Raw genomic sequence first — 12,903 nt, 5'->3', positions numbered from 1 at the left:
CAGGGACAATGTAACCACAAAGAGTGCCTGACAATGGAGAAAAATGACAAAGAGGATGGAGGAGTCATGGTGAGCTGCATGATAAAGCTCTTTATGCTATCGTAATGTACAAAACTCTTTGTTGAACCTTGTAATATAAGTTAAATCTCAGGAGCAAAAAAGTAAAACAAGAAAGACTTTGGACTCTTAAGTTACTACATGTGGATATTATTCATTTACATCCCGGTCGTGTTTGAGTTTGAGTTTATCTTACTTTTTTTTTTTTTATTGAAATTAACAATAGAGATTATTGGTTAAAAATCTTATTTAAACAAATTGCAGTGGCTGTTACTCCTTTATCTGGCGATGCACCACATTTAGGCCAGTGTTGACTAATAACATGGGCTAGAATCTGATATTCAGCATTGGATTTGGATTTTAACCCCTGCTGTGGTCAGTTAGTGGGACCTGTATTTTGTGTTTATTAAAATATTAATAGTGGTGTAATAGTGATGATTATTGTTTACAAAGATCAAACAAGGTTTTCATTGTGGTTTATATTAAGTGAACAAATAGGTTTTAAAGCTTTTTGTGTAATGTATAATCGTAATTTTAAGTTAAATGTTGCATAGTATTAAAAATGACTATTCTCATTGTATTTAACAAAAAATCACAAAAAAAATGTAGTTTGAAAATCAAAAGCAAGAAGAATTTGTTCGTCCCAGATTTTGTTATCACCACCATCAAGTGAGAAGGGTCTAATAATGTATAGAAAAATATGTGCGAGTTTTGGTTAAGACTGTTTGTTTGTTTGTTTGTTTGTTTGTTTACATACATTAAACATGGTCATCTTTAACACTACTGAACAGTTAGCATAAAACAATAAAAGAGTTTCTTCTAGCCAGGCTTGATACTACATATTGGAAAATTACTGTGAGGATTTGATTGCATTCAGCCACAAGGGCATTAGTGAAATCGGGTTCTGATATTGGAGGATTTGTTCTGGACTCCAGCCACCACTCTTAACGCATGCCAATCTTGACCAATCCAGAGGGCAGTTTCACAGCTGATCATCCAAATGTATGAACTTTGGCCTGGTGACTTGAATAGGTTCCTGTGTGGTGTTTTATAAATGGGACAAACTCTGGCCTGTGTCAGCTGTGAGTGAGTTTTTACTCATTAGTAAAGCAGGAGTGTCCACATACTTCTGGACACGTAGTGCAGCTACACTGGTGGATTGCATCTAGTACCAGGATGGCGAAAAGAGTCGAAACATAGAACTCCGGTGGAACAAAGAGTAGGCTGGCAGCTGAGGCGTTCAGCCTCCCATTCAGACAGAAATGGCAAACTCCGGGACAGTCTTAAACTAATAAGCCTGAGCCCTCCTTTAATTTATCAGTCTGTTTTTTATGCAAGTGGCCTCCCAGAGTTGATACATTCCCACAGTGCCTGTTGACCCAGCTGCCTTTGTCAAGGGCCGTAGCAGCAGGTGTTGTTTTCACGGCCACCCTGCCAGTAATGCAAACTGTTTAGTAGCTGCACTGACCCCCGCGTCATTAACAGTGTTAGCCCAATCCTCTGGGGAGCGCCTCCCTCACTCCCTCCCTCTCTCTCTCTCTCTCTCTCTCTGTCACACACACACACACACTTACACACACACACATTCTCTTTTCCACCCTCCATTTCTATTTCTTTCTCTCCGTACTTTTTTGTTTAAACAACATACAGCCTGTCACAACAGCACAAAAAAAAGAGTCCGAGTGAGGATGAGAGAAAGAGGAGAGTTGATGCGGGTGGTGAAAGCAGCAATGGGGAGCATGGGAACTAATCCCCCACCAACACAGATCCCCACAAACTCATAGCCCCAGGACAGGCTGCCAGAATCCCCTTGTTACCACCCTACTCTAGCCATCAGTCACTGAGTCTGTCATGGGGACTCAGACCTCCACTATCTCTCTCTCTCTCTCTCTCTCTCTCTCTCTCTCTCTCTCTCTCACTCTAACTCTCACTCACTCACTCATACACACACACACACACACACAAACATGAATACCCATACACGAGTCTAAATCTACCTGCCAGATAATCACATTCACCCTACAACATCTGTCTAAGCTGTCTATGTTTTTTTTTTTATTGTACATGGCACATATTTCAGTCGGTCCCCCATTGAAAAAACCACTTGTCTTGTAGCAACCAAGTAACATGAGCATTAGACCCCTGCTTCAAACCCTTTAATCTGTACAATCATCCAGGCACTAATGATACACAAGACAAAACACATACATTTACGTCTCTTAAAGAAACTGAAGCATATTTCATCCCCTGCCTAATCCATCAGAAACCAAAACACCAAAACCCAAATATTTAGGGTAGTGTTTTATTCAAACCATTGACCATTTTATTACCAATTGTCAAAGGAACACCGTAAAACACAGAGACGTTTTAACACCTGAAAGGTTTGAGGGTTGACAACACAGCAAGGGGATAACATCTAAAATATATGAGGTTTGTAGCTGAGTTTATGCAGCATTCTGTCACTTAAGAACTCAGTGGAGCATTCAATTATAAAAAAAAGGCCTAAATAGCGGCTTGTAACGCATTTTCCACTCCCCTCACCATTCTTAGCACACACCCGCTTGCTTTCCCATGCACCACTCCCAGTGAGACACACAGGATGTGAACTAAGTGCTCTCCAGCCTGTTCCCCATACAGTTACTACTTCAGCGGGGTCCAATTACAGTGTGTGTGTGTGTGCGTGTGTCTGTTGGGTATGTCAACAGCCCTGCTGCTTAGTAATAGACAGCCTTGAAGAGATTTGCCTGGCTCATTAGCCCATGTGCTTAGCAGAGTGAGGCATTAGGATGTTTGAAGAGCCGAAGCTCTCACAGTTTCATCAGCAGCCACTCACTAAGATGGCGAACTTTCACATTCGAGTCGCATTACACACAAAACGCTATTGTATCCGCTTCCAGATGTTGCCTGGCCAAAAAAAAAATGGCGTCATCCATCATACGAAGGCTCATTTGCTACTAATAATAATTTGCTTTCCGTGTCCACGTGTGTGTTTTATGTTTGAGAAAACGAGAAAGGGAGATAGCATGAGATGGATCCATCGTTTTACATCATACCGCAGATACCTATTAGCATATCACGGAAACGCTAGATGCTAGATTAGCTAATGCTGTTGTACACCAGGCATGCAGTGTGCCTGGTGTACAATAGCATTAGCTAATCTAGCATAATGGGTGAAGCACAGAGCTGAAATATACAATGGGAAGCCATGGCTGCCCTGGATTAACTACCTCACACAGAAGATTCCTCCTTGTAACCAGTGTGATAGTAGTTTGTGACAAATACCGAAGAAGGCCCCATTTAACCGTGAGGTGTGTTCCAACAGGCCCCAGGTCCCAAAGGAATGCCGGCGGCCTGTGGAGGCTCCGGAGATGTTAAGTAGCTCCTGTTCACGCGAGTGCAGGAATGGGCACTGTACACCCACAGGCAAATGCTGCTGCAACAATGGATGGGAGGGTCCCTTCTGCATACGAGGTACGGCACATATATTTATGATTATAGACTGTAAAATTAATACTTGTGTTAAATAATACTTAGAGGGTAATACTTCATATGTCTTTACTGTCTCTCTGTAGCAGCAGTTACCAGAGCATTATGGGTTATTATCTTTTTGCTTCCTTCACAGCCAAGTGTGAACCTGCTTGCCGAAACGGTGGGGTCTGCATCAAACCCAACAAATGCTTCTGCAAGGAAGGCTTCTCCGGGGCCCAGTGTGAGAAGGGAGAGCGTGGCGTACAAGAAGACGAGGATAAAGATGGCATCTTGGATCACATCATTGACATGACGTCTTATCTGCTGGACCTCACCAGTTACATTGTGTAGAAGGTCAGGGAAAGACGCCATCCACTCCAGCCCAAAGACTGAATTTTAAGGATGCATTCAAGGGTTTGCCTTCAGAACACCCCCACTACCAACCTCCAACTACATGCTAACATCTGAATCACCTGCAAACCAACAGGGTTTTTTAGTTCATGTTGGTAATTACTATATATTTGGCATATGCATTAAAAATTAGATTTACAGGCAAATAACATCATGTTCTTATTATCTGGTTTGTCCTGTTTTTCCATCTTCAACATATTTTTTGTCTTAAAATAATAATAAGTGCCATTTCAAATTCACTGATAAGTAGCACTGGTTCATAGATGTGTATTTAGAGTAATATACAACCCATATTTTCCCAAGGAGACCCTTCCATAAGCTACTTGCTTTGAATATTCAAACACTGTCCCATACACCTCATATACACTCATACATACGTAGTAATACAACTGTGTGTCCAGAAAAATCCCTTCCACAGCTGTAGGGGCACCACTCATGGAGTGACCATGTTTACTCTGTGTACACTGTAGGAAATGCTTGTTATGTCGCAAAGGTTAACGCTTACAGCTTAAATCTTAAAGCTACCTAACGGCCATATGTCCGACTTCCACTAGGGTCAGGTCCAAATTAAAGTTCTCCAGTGAAAAGAAACCTTCAGATGACACAAATCACGGGACTCACCGTTTGAGCTCAGTTGGGATGTTCAGGCCCCGGGCAGGGCACTCGTTGGGACACCAGAGGTGCGGAAAAATGGAAGACAAGTTTAAGAAAAGAGACGTGCAACCAGGAAAAGGCTCACTTCAGGAATTCAAGTGGACAGTCAATGTGACTGAAATGTAACGTACCATGGGAAGTTATGAGGGGCTTGGATTCACTAGCCCTGAGTAAAGCGTTAGCCTTATAACCAGCATGGCAATAATTAAAATGAACAGAACTTTTTTGTATCCACTCGTTTGGTCATTCTCACGTATTGTACACCACTGTGATGCGAATGCAAAAAAAAAAAAGAAAAGGAAGGAATCTTTATTCCGGAGAACTGAAGAAAGACGCTCACAGTCCACAGTCCACAATGTTATTCCACCCTCATCGAAACTTGTGTTATCACTAAGATGGGACTTGACGCCAGTCTATACTCGCAGTTTGTGAAATGATCTCGGGAGTTTAACAAGACATTTGGGGGGGGATCCTAAAACCTGAAGATTGGTTGTATTCAGTGTGTATTTTATATAAAAATGATATGTTGAGTTGCAAATCAAGAATGTTTAGACAGTCACTTTTATTCCATTTCTTACACTGTTAATTTGAAGATGGTTTATAACTGGTACGCTGAGAAAAATGCCCTCGAGCTATAACTACTTTGGTTTCGGCATTAGGGCATAAACCATGCTATTTTCCAATATTCTTCATGACCATGCACGCTGCTTTCAGTACAAATAATGTATTATAGTATGTTTCATTATGCTTATGTATCTTTATGTTAAAAAAAAGAAAAAATCTACACAGAAACAAGCTAGTTTTTATGAATATTGTTTGTAAGGCATGGAAAACCATTTCACATGTTTTGTGCTAGTAACACTGCCACAAGAACAAAGAGTTATTTTAATTTTTTATATTATTATTATTATTATTAATGGAAATAGGTCACCATCAGCGTCTCTGCCTTTTCCATAATCAATAGTTCACTTACTTCTGATAACTGAGTGGCATTCAGTTCGCAAAATCAAAAGGGAACGAGCATAGTGTTGTACATTTCTCATAGTACTGTACTAAGATACGTACTACTTAGCTTTGCAAAAATAATATAGTATTACTATTGTTTTGATAGAGGAGGGTTTATTTTTTTAAGTCTAATAATATATGGCTGAGAAGAGTGTTAATAGAAAGCAGTTTTACATTAAGCCTATGAATTAATGCATATTGTATGTTTTCCCTTATGCATACACTTACACAGTTCCCTAATGGTGTGGTTAAACGGCTGTTTGCATCTCATTACCCATTAGACTGTTAGATAACTGTGCATCTGCAATTACTTTCCAGGTTTAATCATAAAACAGATCTGAGATATATTTGCTCTATATGAGTCAGTAATTTAAAAGTGAGCAAAAGATGCAAATGTTGTACTTTTTTATACGGTTCAGTGAGTGAGAGGGGTATCATATTTTTTACAGAGTCCTAGAGACAAGGAATTTATAATCGTATATATTTTAGCCTGTTCCTCTGAGTCGTAAAAAATCATGAACGATGCTGCCAATAGAACCTTACAAGCTACGAAAGACTGATATTAAGAGAATTACAATGTTAGATCACCTCCAGCACAAACTGACAAACTATTTTACAACAGAGAGAGAAAATAATGCAGCGATACGAAGGCGGTTCATTGGGAACATATTGTACACAGTAGATTCAGGAGTGTTAAGTCAACACTATTAGTGTTAACTTAACTCTGAGAGTGTTGAATTATTGCACTAACCGTGCTGATTTAACACTGGTGATTTACCGTGTACAGACCCTTCACATATAGATGAACGGCCAATCCTCGTCAAATGGATTCCACTTGCATCCAAAGAGTGATAAAAATCACAGTTGTAAAAGTATGAAACATACTTCTAATTTGTGTTCCTTTTCATGGTCATTTGTTTTCAAACGTTATGTTCTTACAGTAACACACAACTCAACAATTTGGGTGTCATCAAGAGTCACACTTTATGTTACGTACTTTTAAGAAATTACAGGAAAAAACAAATATCTTGTCTTCGCTAAGAAACTGATTGTCGTGGTTTCAATAAGTGTAAGGAATCTATGCTGTAAGTATATTCTGTAATATTAGCACTTAATGTGAAACTTGCATCGGAGCTGCTGGGAAGGTGTTGTGTGAATAGTGTAACCTTTTTTTTTTTTTTTTTTTGTCTTTGGGTTTCTTTTGTTTGTTTGTTTGTTTTTTTAATTATTATTATTATTTAAGTAGTTACACCATAAAGTTATTTAAGTTGTCTACAGTGTTTGTACTTTTTCATGTGAAGAATTTGATCATGTACTGTAAATAAAGCTAGGGCTATCTCAGTTTCTTCCCAGAAATATCATTATGTTTATTAAAGTGTATAGCATGTTTGAAAACATTGTGCAAGACAAATTTCTTTTTTTTTTTCCCCGAGATAAATTTCAGCGTTAGTTATTCAAATGTGCAGGACGCGTCCAAGGATTAATTACTCGGTACTCCTTGTACCCAAAAGGAATGAATAACAGTTGTGGGCTTTCACATTTTAGAACATAACAGAACATTTATTGGACAAAAGCACATACAATGCCTTGGCTGCTTGGAAGCGGGAGTAAACAGTGATTAAATGGAAACGTCCATAGCAGGTATAATGGAATAATGAGGGTTGATGGGGTTTCTGTGCCGTCCAGGACCTAGAAATATTTTAGCGTACCACCGCAAATAGAAAATAAATCAGAGTACTTCTCAGTGCAAATAAACAATAGCTCAACGTTGGTGCCCCTGGTTTCTGTTGTGGCTCAGTGCTGGGAAGTGTCTCATTTCTTGTATGTCACCGGCCAAATTTCCAGAGACGTGTCCCATTGCCACCCCCCACCCGGCAAGGTACAGTCAACAGAACAATGTCGAGAAGAGGCCCAGTGGGAGTTTACCGTTGATGCAATGGAACGTCTTAATCCATCCGGCGTCTATCACCAAGTTCATGTGCGTTGATTCTCTTTAGGCATGTTTTTTTTTTAAACTAAAATAAAATACTAGATCTCCAAATTCAGAGGTGAGATCAATCATAGAAGCAGTTGATGCCAAGTGTAGACTGGAGGAGTATATCGCCTTCCAGGACTGGCCTAAAGAACAGAGGAACTGTGTTCTTTGGTGTGATAAAAGTTCCACAAACTATTGTGGAACTATGTTTCTAATCATGTATCCCTATTTTCCTCACTTCTCTATTGTTTTAACATGAATAAAAAAGCCGGCTACCGTTCACAGCAAAGACTTTGCAATGAAGAGACTGTAGTCTGTTGAAATTGACCTTAAGATCTGACCTGCATCTTGATATTGAAAGCACATTTATCCAAACCTGCTCTATCCACAGTTCTATAGGATGCAGAAAAAAAAGCATGGAGAGTGCAGTGTGCCAAAGACGGTGCAGGTTAGCAACTTTTAATTAAATTCTGTGTCCAAATATCAGTCAGTGCTCGTTATAATAACGAATGAGGACCACCCACATCTCCCAAGTCACTGCAGTGTATTCAGAGAATGGCAGTGTTAGGTTGTCTCGTCGCTGTTTGGAGCCAATCAAAATGGCATTAAGGGGGAGCTGGAGGGGATGGGGTATATTTTAGTTTATATGCTATCTGTGGCATGAATCATTTCGTTTTCATTTGGAATGGTTTTCTTTTTCTCCCCCGAAGGGCCCTTGCCTGGCTATCTTTCATAAACAGTGTAACCCTGTACTGAGTAAACATGACGAGCCTGTATACTAAATATTTCTGATGGTTGGAGAAGTATGTTATAATATTGTGTACTTGGCCCAAAGAGTTATTCTTACAGATAATGGACGTAGATCGAAGAGAAAGACAAGGGAGGAATAAAACAAGCAATTTGTGCTATAGATTCGTTAATTACACACATTTATCCTCCTCTCAAGAAGACTCTCATTATGTCTACGTTTGGAGATACAAGGTGAAACCATTCTGAATGACTGCAGTGTGTCTAACTGCACCGGTTCATGTGAAAGCACTGATTGTTAACTGTGTAAACGCTTGATGAAGTTTCCAAACATGACAGTCGCTTGGTTTTATATCTGGTCTTGTCACGCCCTTGACTGTGCAGCGTATTCTGTTACCTCATGTGTTTACACGACTGAGTCATTGAGGACTACTGCTGCAGTGTGTGTGGCCGTGGATGAGGAATTCTGATATTCCCTTCAGTACACACTCGCTGATGAAGCTGTAGAATGAAGTAGACTTTTAGCACTGGACTTTTAACCTCGGCTGAAAAGGGGGAAATTGCGAGATTTTTCTGAATTATTGGGAAAGAATATCTGTTTCTGCTAAGGGTTAAAAACAAAACCAAGTTTTACCATCCCATGGTCAATGTTTTACATATTTTCTAAGAGAAAATACAGACAACGTTCTTTAATATGGCATTTAATGTGTTAGAACTTGCCACAATGTAAGTTTTAATATTTTTCTTACAAGTAAAATTGTGCATTTGAATGTGCACAAGTGTGTTCTCAACAATTATCTGAACCGAGAAACACCCTAACAGTCAGCTACATCTACATCATTCAGCTATAAAAGTTACTTCTACAGTCATTGTCCATTTTCACATCTCCACTGACCATTCAGAAGCACTTTGTAGTTCTATATATATTTGTTCTGCCTCTTTCCCACTGTTCCTCAATGCTCAGGTATGATTTGGGTGATGGATCATCCTCTCAGCTGCAGTGACTAGTGTTAGTGTGTGTTGCGCTGGTATGATTGGCTCAGACACAGCAGTGCTGCTGGAGTTTTGAAACACTACGCAATCACTGTCCGCTCTGTTCGACACACCTGCCTTGTTGGTCCACCTTGTAGATGTAAAGTCAAAGACAGTTTGTGTTGGTCATCCTCTAGTCCTTTATGAGTGGACAAGTGACCCTGAAGGGTTTGAAAACTCCAGCAGCTACTGCTGTGTCTGATCCACACACAGTAACACACCACCACCACCACATCAGTGTCACTGCAGCGCTGAGAATGATCCACCACCACATCACACCTGCTCTGTGGGGGTCCTGCAGGGATCCTCCTGAAGAACAGGATGAAATTGGGCTAATAAAGTATCAGTGAAGCTGAGAGAATGGACAGTGAATGTAAAAATAGGGAGGCACTTTTCTTAAGACACGTACAGAACCTGTTTTATTTCTTCTTTTAGAACCAACATGAAAATCATTGTTTCAAGAACCAGAATTTGTGGTCCTAACACTTCAGCTGGTTCATGTCTCTTTCTAGTGCAATAGGCATCCCTTATCCAGGCCCCTGAACAGCCAAAGGATGACCCAACCCACACTAGCTCACCCCATGTTTTTTTTTTATATGTTTGCTAAAATAGAAGCTGTGTCCAAAGCCTTGATCCTTTACTCCTGTTTACTGCCTGTAAGCCAGTATGCTGACTCGCATCCATGAAATGATGCAATTAAGGTTCCCACTGGGGCCCAATCTGTCATGTAAACACACACCAAGCCCAATCCAATGGCCAGAGAGAAGAGATTGGCAGGGGAAGACAGGTAGATGACAGGGAACGAGGACAGGGGGAAGGGTGTAGAGGAATGAGATCATGCTCTGCAACCCATCGGTGACCTGTTGTTGATTATAATTGGTATTAAAAGCACCCATTCAGTTGGGAGGTACGTATGTTATATATATAACATGAGCCTGTCAACATCATTGTGTGAGGTTGTGAAACCAGACACTTCTTTTTTTTTTGTCTGTTTGTCTCAGCTGTGATCCCTAGAAGGCCCTGGTAAACAATTGGTATCGGCGGAAAGGGACCACCTAGGTAAAAGTTTCCATGTTGAGGTATCTTTGCAAACCACAGGCTGCAAAATTTCCCAAACACATTAAAACAAGCTATGCAAATGTTTTATGGTGGTACTTGTGTAGGGCAGTGTTGTATTAACCTGTACACACAGTCGTTTGTCTTGGATTCTTGCAGCATTTCTGTTTTTCGAGCTGCGAGGCCTTTTCCCCTTTGCGCATTACTTCACTCGAAAAGCCGACACGGCTACATCAAAGTGAACAGCATGGAACCTCTGCAGCCTGATCAAAGAAGATGAGTTTACACTTCAGGGGGCACACCAAAGACCCCTTGTGAGGTGATCTGTAAAAGCAGATCAGTGAATTCACCATAGCACCTCAGCGCCAAGAGTGAAGCCAAGTACCAGGTTCTTCACGACTCAAATCAGATACGTCAGCGTGAGCATGAAACTCAACTACGGTGCAGTAACAGTTTATCCACTACGGGAGAAGTATATTTCTAACCAACTGTATTTCTCTCTGTGTCTGCGTGGGTTTCCTCCGGGTGACTGTCTGTGAGGAGTGTGGTGTGTTCTCCCTGTGTCTGCGTGGGTTTCCTCCGGGTGACTGTCTGTGAGGAGTGTGGTGTGTTCTCTCTGTGTCTGCGTGGGTTTCCTCCGGGTGACTGTCTGTGAGGAGTGTGGTGTGTTCTCCCTGTGTCTGCGTGGGTTTCCTCCGGGTGCTCCGGTTTCCTCCCACAGTCCAAAAACACACGTTGGTAGGTGGATTGGTGACTCAAAAGTGTCCATAGGTGTGAGTGTGTGAGTGAATGTGTGTGTGTGTGTGTGTGTGTGTGTGTGTTGCCCTGTGAATGACTGGCGCCCCCTCCAGGATGTGTTCCTGCCTTGCGCCCAGTGATTCCAGGTAGGCTTTGTACCCACCGCGACCCTGAATTGGATAAGGGTTACAGATAATGAATGAATGAATGTATTTATCCTGCAGATAGAGTTTAGGGTACAAATGAACAAATTCATCTTGAAAACACTGAGATTTCAGAGTGAAGAACTGGGGGTCAATGTGGCGTAACAGGTCATACCACTGTGATTAGACCTCGAAAGTCCAGTTAGATTCAGCACAGTTTTTTCTTTCCTTGTTGCACCATCCAGCTCATTAGAGTCTTTCAATCAACGTCTTTCAATCAGCTCTTCAAAAGACTCCAGTGTAAGTTTAGGAGCTAATGCTGTGAGACAGATAAAGCAAAGGTGAACACTACTGTAGTGTGAAGAACTTGTCTGCAGTTCTTTGTGATTGACAAGTCTCTCTGGGACAAAGAGCAAACAGGGGCTGAAAAATGGAAAAGCAAAAGAGCAAAGTAAAGCCAAGCTTAGTAGGCACCATGCAGTGGAAAAGCACCTTTACTCTCAAGTACTTTCCTTGGTGGATTTTTTTAGGCACGTTATTAATACTTCTACAGAAGTACAGACTTTTAAAGGTGAAGGAATCTACCTTTTCCTCAGCTATGTTTATATTTAGTTGCCAATTGTTTTGTCAAGCGAAGCTCCTCATTATCAGACATGATGAAGAGCAATAATTTGTTCAGTGGGCATTGGCTTTCATTCATGATCATTCAACTGGTTTGTGTGGGTCCTGTCAGTCCATGAGGCTGGTGCCCGGGTGTGTGCGCTGAGGGCTTGTGCTTGTGTTGGCCGTTACTGTGGCCTGCCTGTCTGTCGTCTCTCCCGGCTCGAGGCGTGAGAAAAGAATGTGCTGTTTACAAACTGCATTCACAGTGAATCAGAACGGTGAGCGTTTACTCATGGCAGCCCACACACAGGCCTGCGTGCACACACACACTCGCTTAATGGAAAACATCCTGATCTGATCACACCGCTGTCATGAGCTTTATTCCAATTGAAGCTTGGGTTGCCTTATGTTCCAGATCAATTAATCATTCCAACAACAATGAATACCTAAGAGTATCGTATTTTTCTTGTATTGCTAATGGAGCTTGCTACAGCCTTTGATATTATTCTTCCCTCTTGTTTCACATAATTTGTGCGTATTTGGCAAAATGTACACGTTTATTTTCCATTTCTTTAAAAAGCCTGGTGCTCTGGTTTTCATACACATGCGCTGTGCTATGATCCCCCACGCAAGGCTGCGCATAATATCCGTTTTCCAAAATCGTCCTCAACCCCCTCGGAGCTTTAATCTAATCCAAATGATGTCTCTGCAATGAAGTGCCTGTTTTAAAGGAGTCAGTTGGGAGGTCAACACTTCATAGAAAACATGCTGTCACAAAAAAATAAAGGATAAAGTCTCCCTCTGCTGAAGTCAGAAATGGGAGCTTGGCTCATTCCAACAACACAGTGACTTCTTAATGAGGCAAATATATCTGCAGAGTTTTGTGACAGGTTACAAAACCACAGCGCTTACAAGCATTGTCCTTCTTTGTAAACTAGGTTCCATCTAAATAGTAGCCCATAAGAGCTTACTGTGCATTGTAGTTGAATATAAAGAACCAGTACCAGCTTTCAA

At 41.1% G+C, this 12,903-nt stretch overlaps 1 protein-coding gene across 1 annotated transcript in view; it reads left to right on the top strand.

Moving 5' to 3' along the window:
- The window catches only part of hhip (hedgehog interacting protein), a 40,807-nt gene extending 33,874 nt beyond the window's left edge, over window positions 1-6,933 (top strand). The window contains exons 12-13 of the mRNA XM_066679073.1: window positions 3,380-3,528; window positions 3,680-6,933. Coding sequence (XP_066535170.1) covers window positions 3,380-3,528; window positions 3,680-3,876 — 346 coding nt within the window. The 3' untranslated portion in view covers window positions 3,877-6,933. The remainder of the gene's footprint in view (window positions 1-3,379; window positions 3,529-3,679) is intronic.
- Window positions 6,934-12,903: the final 5,970 nt, after the last annotated feature.

Source organism: Hoplias malabaricus, chromosome 8 (assembly GCF_029633855.1).
Source record: "Hoplias malabaricus isolate fHopMal1 chromosome 8, fHopMal1.hap1, whole genome shotgun sequence".
NCBI lineage: Eukaryota > Metazoa > Chordata > Actinopteri > Characiformes > Erythrinidae > Hoplias > Hoplias malabaricus.
The sequence above is the reverse complement of the archived record's forward strand: the minus strand, read 5'-3'. Positions and strand labels throughout refer to the sequence as shown.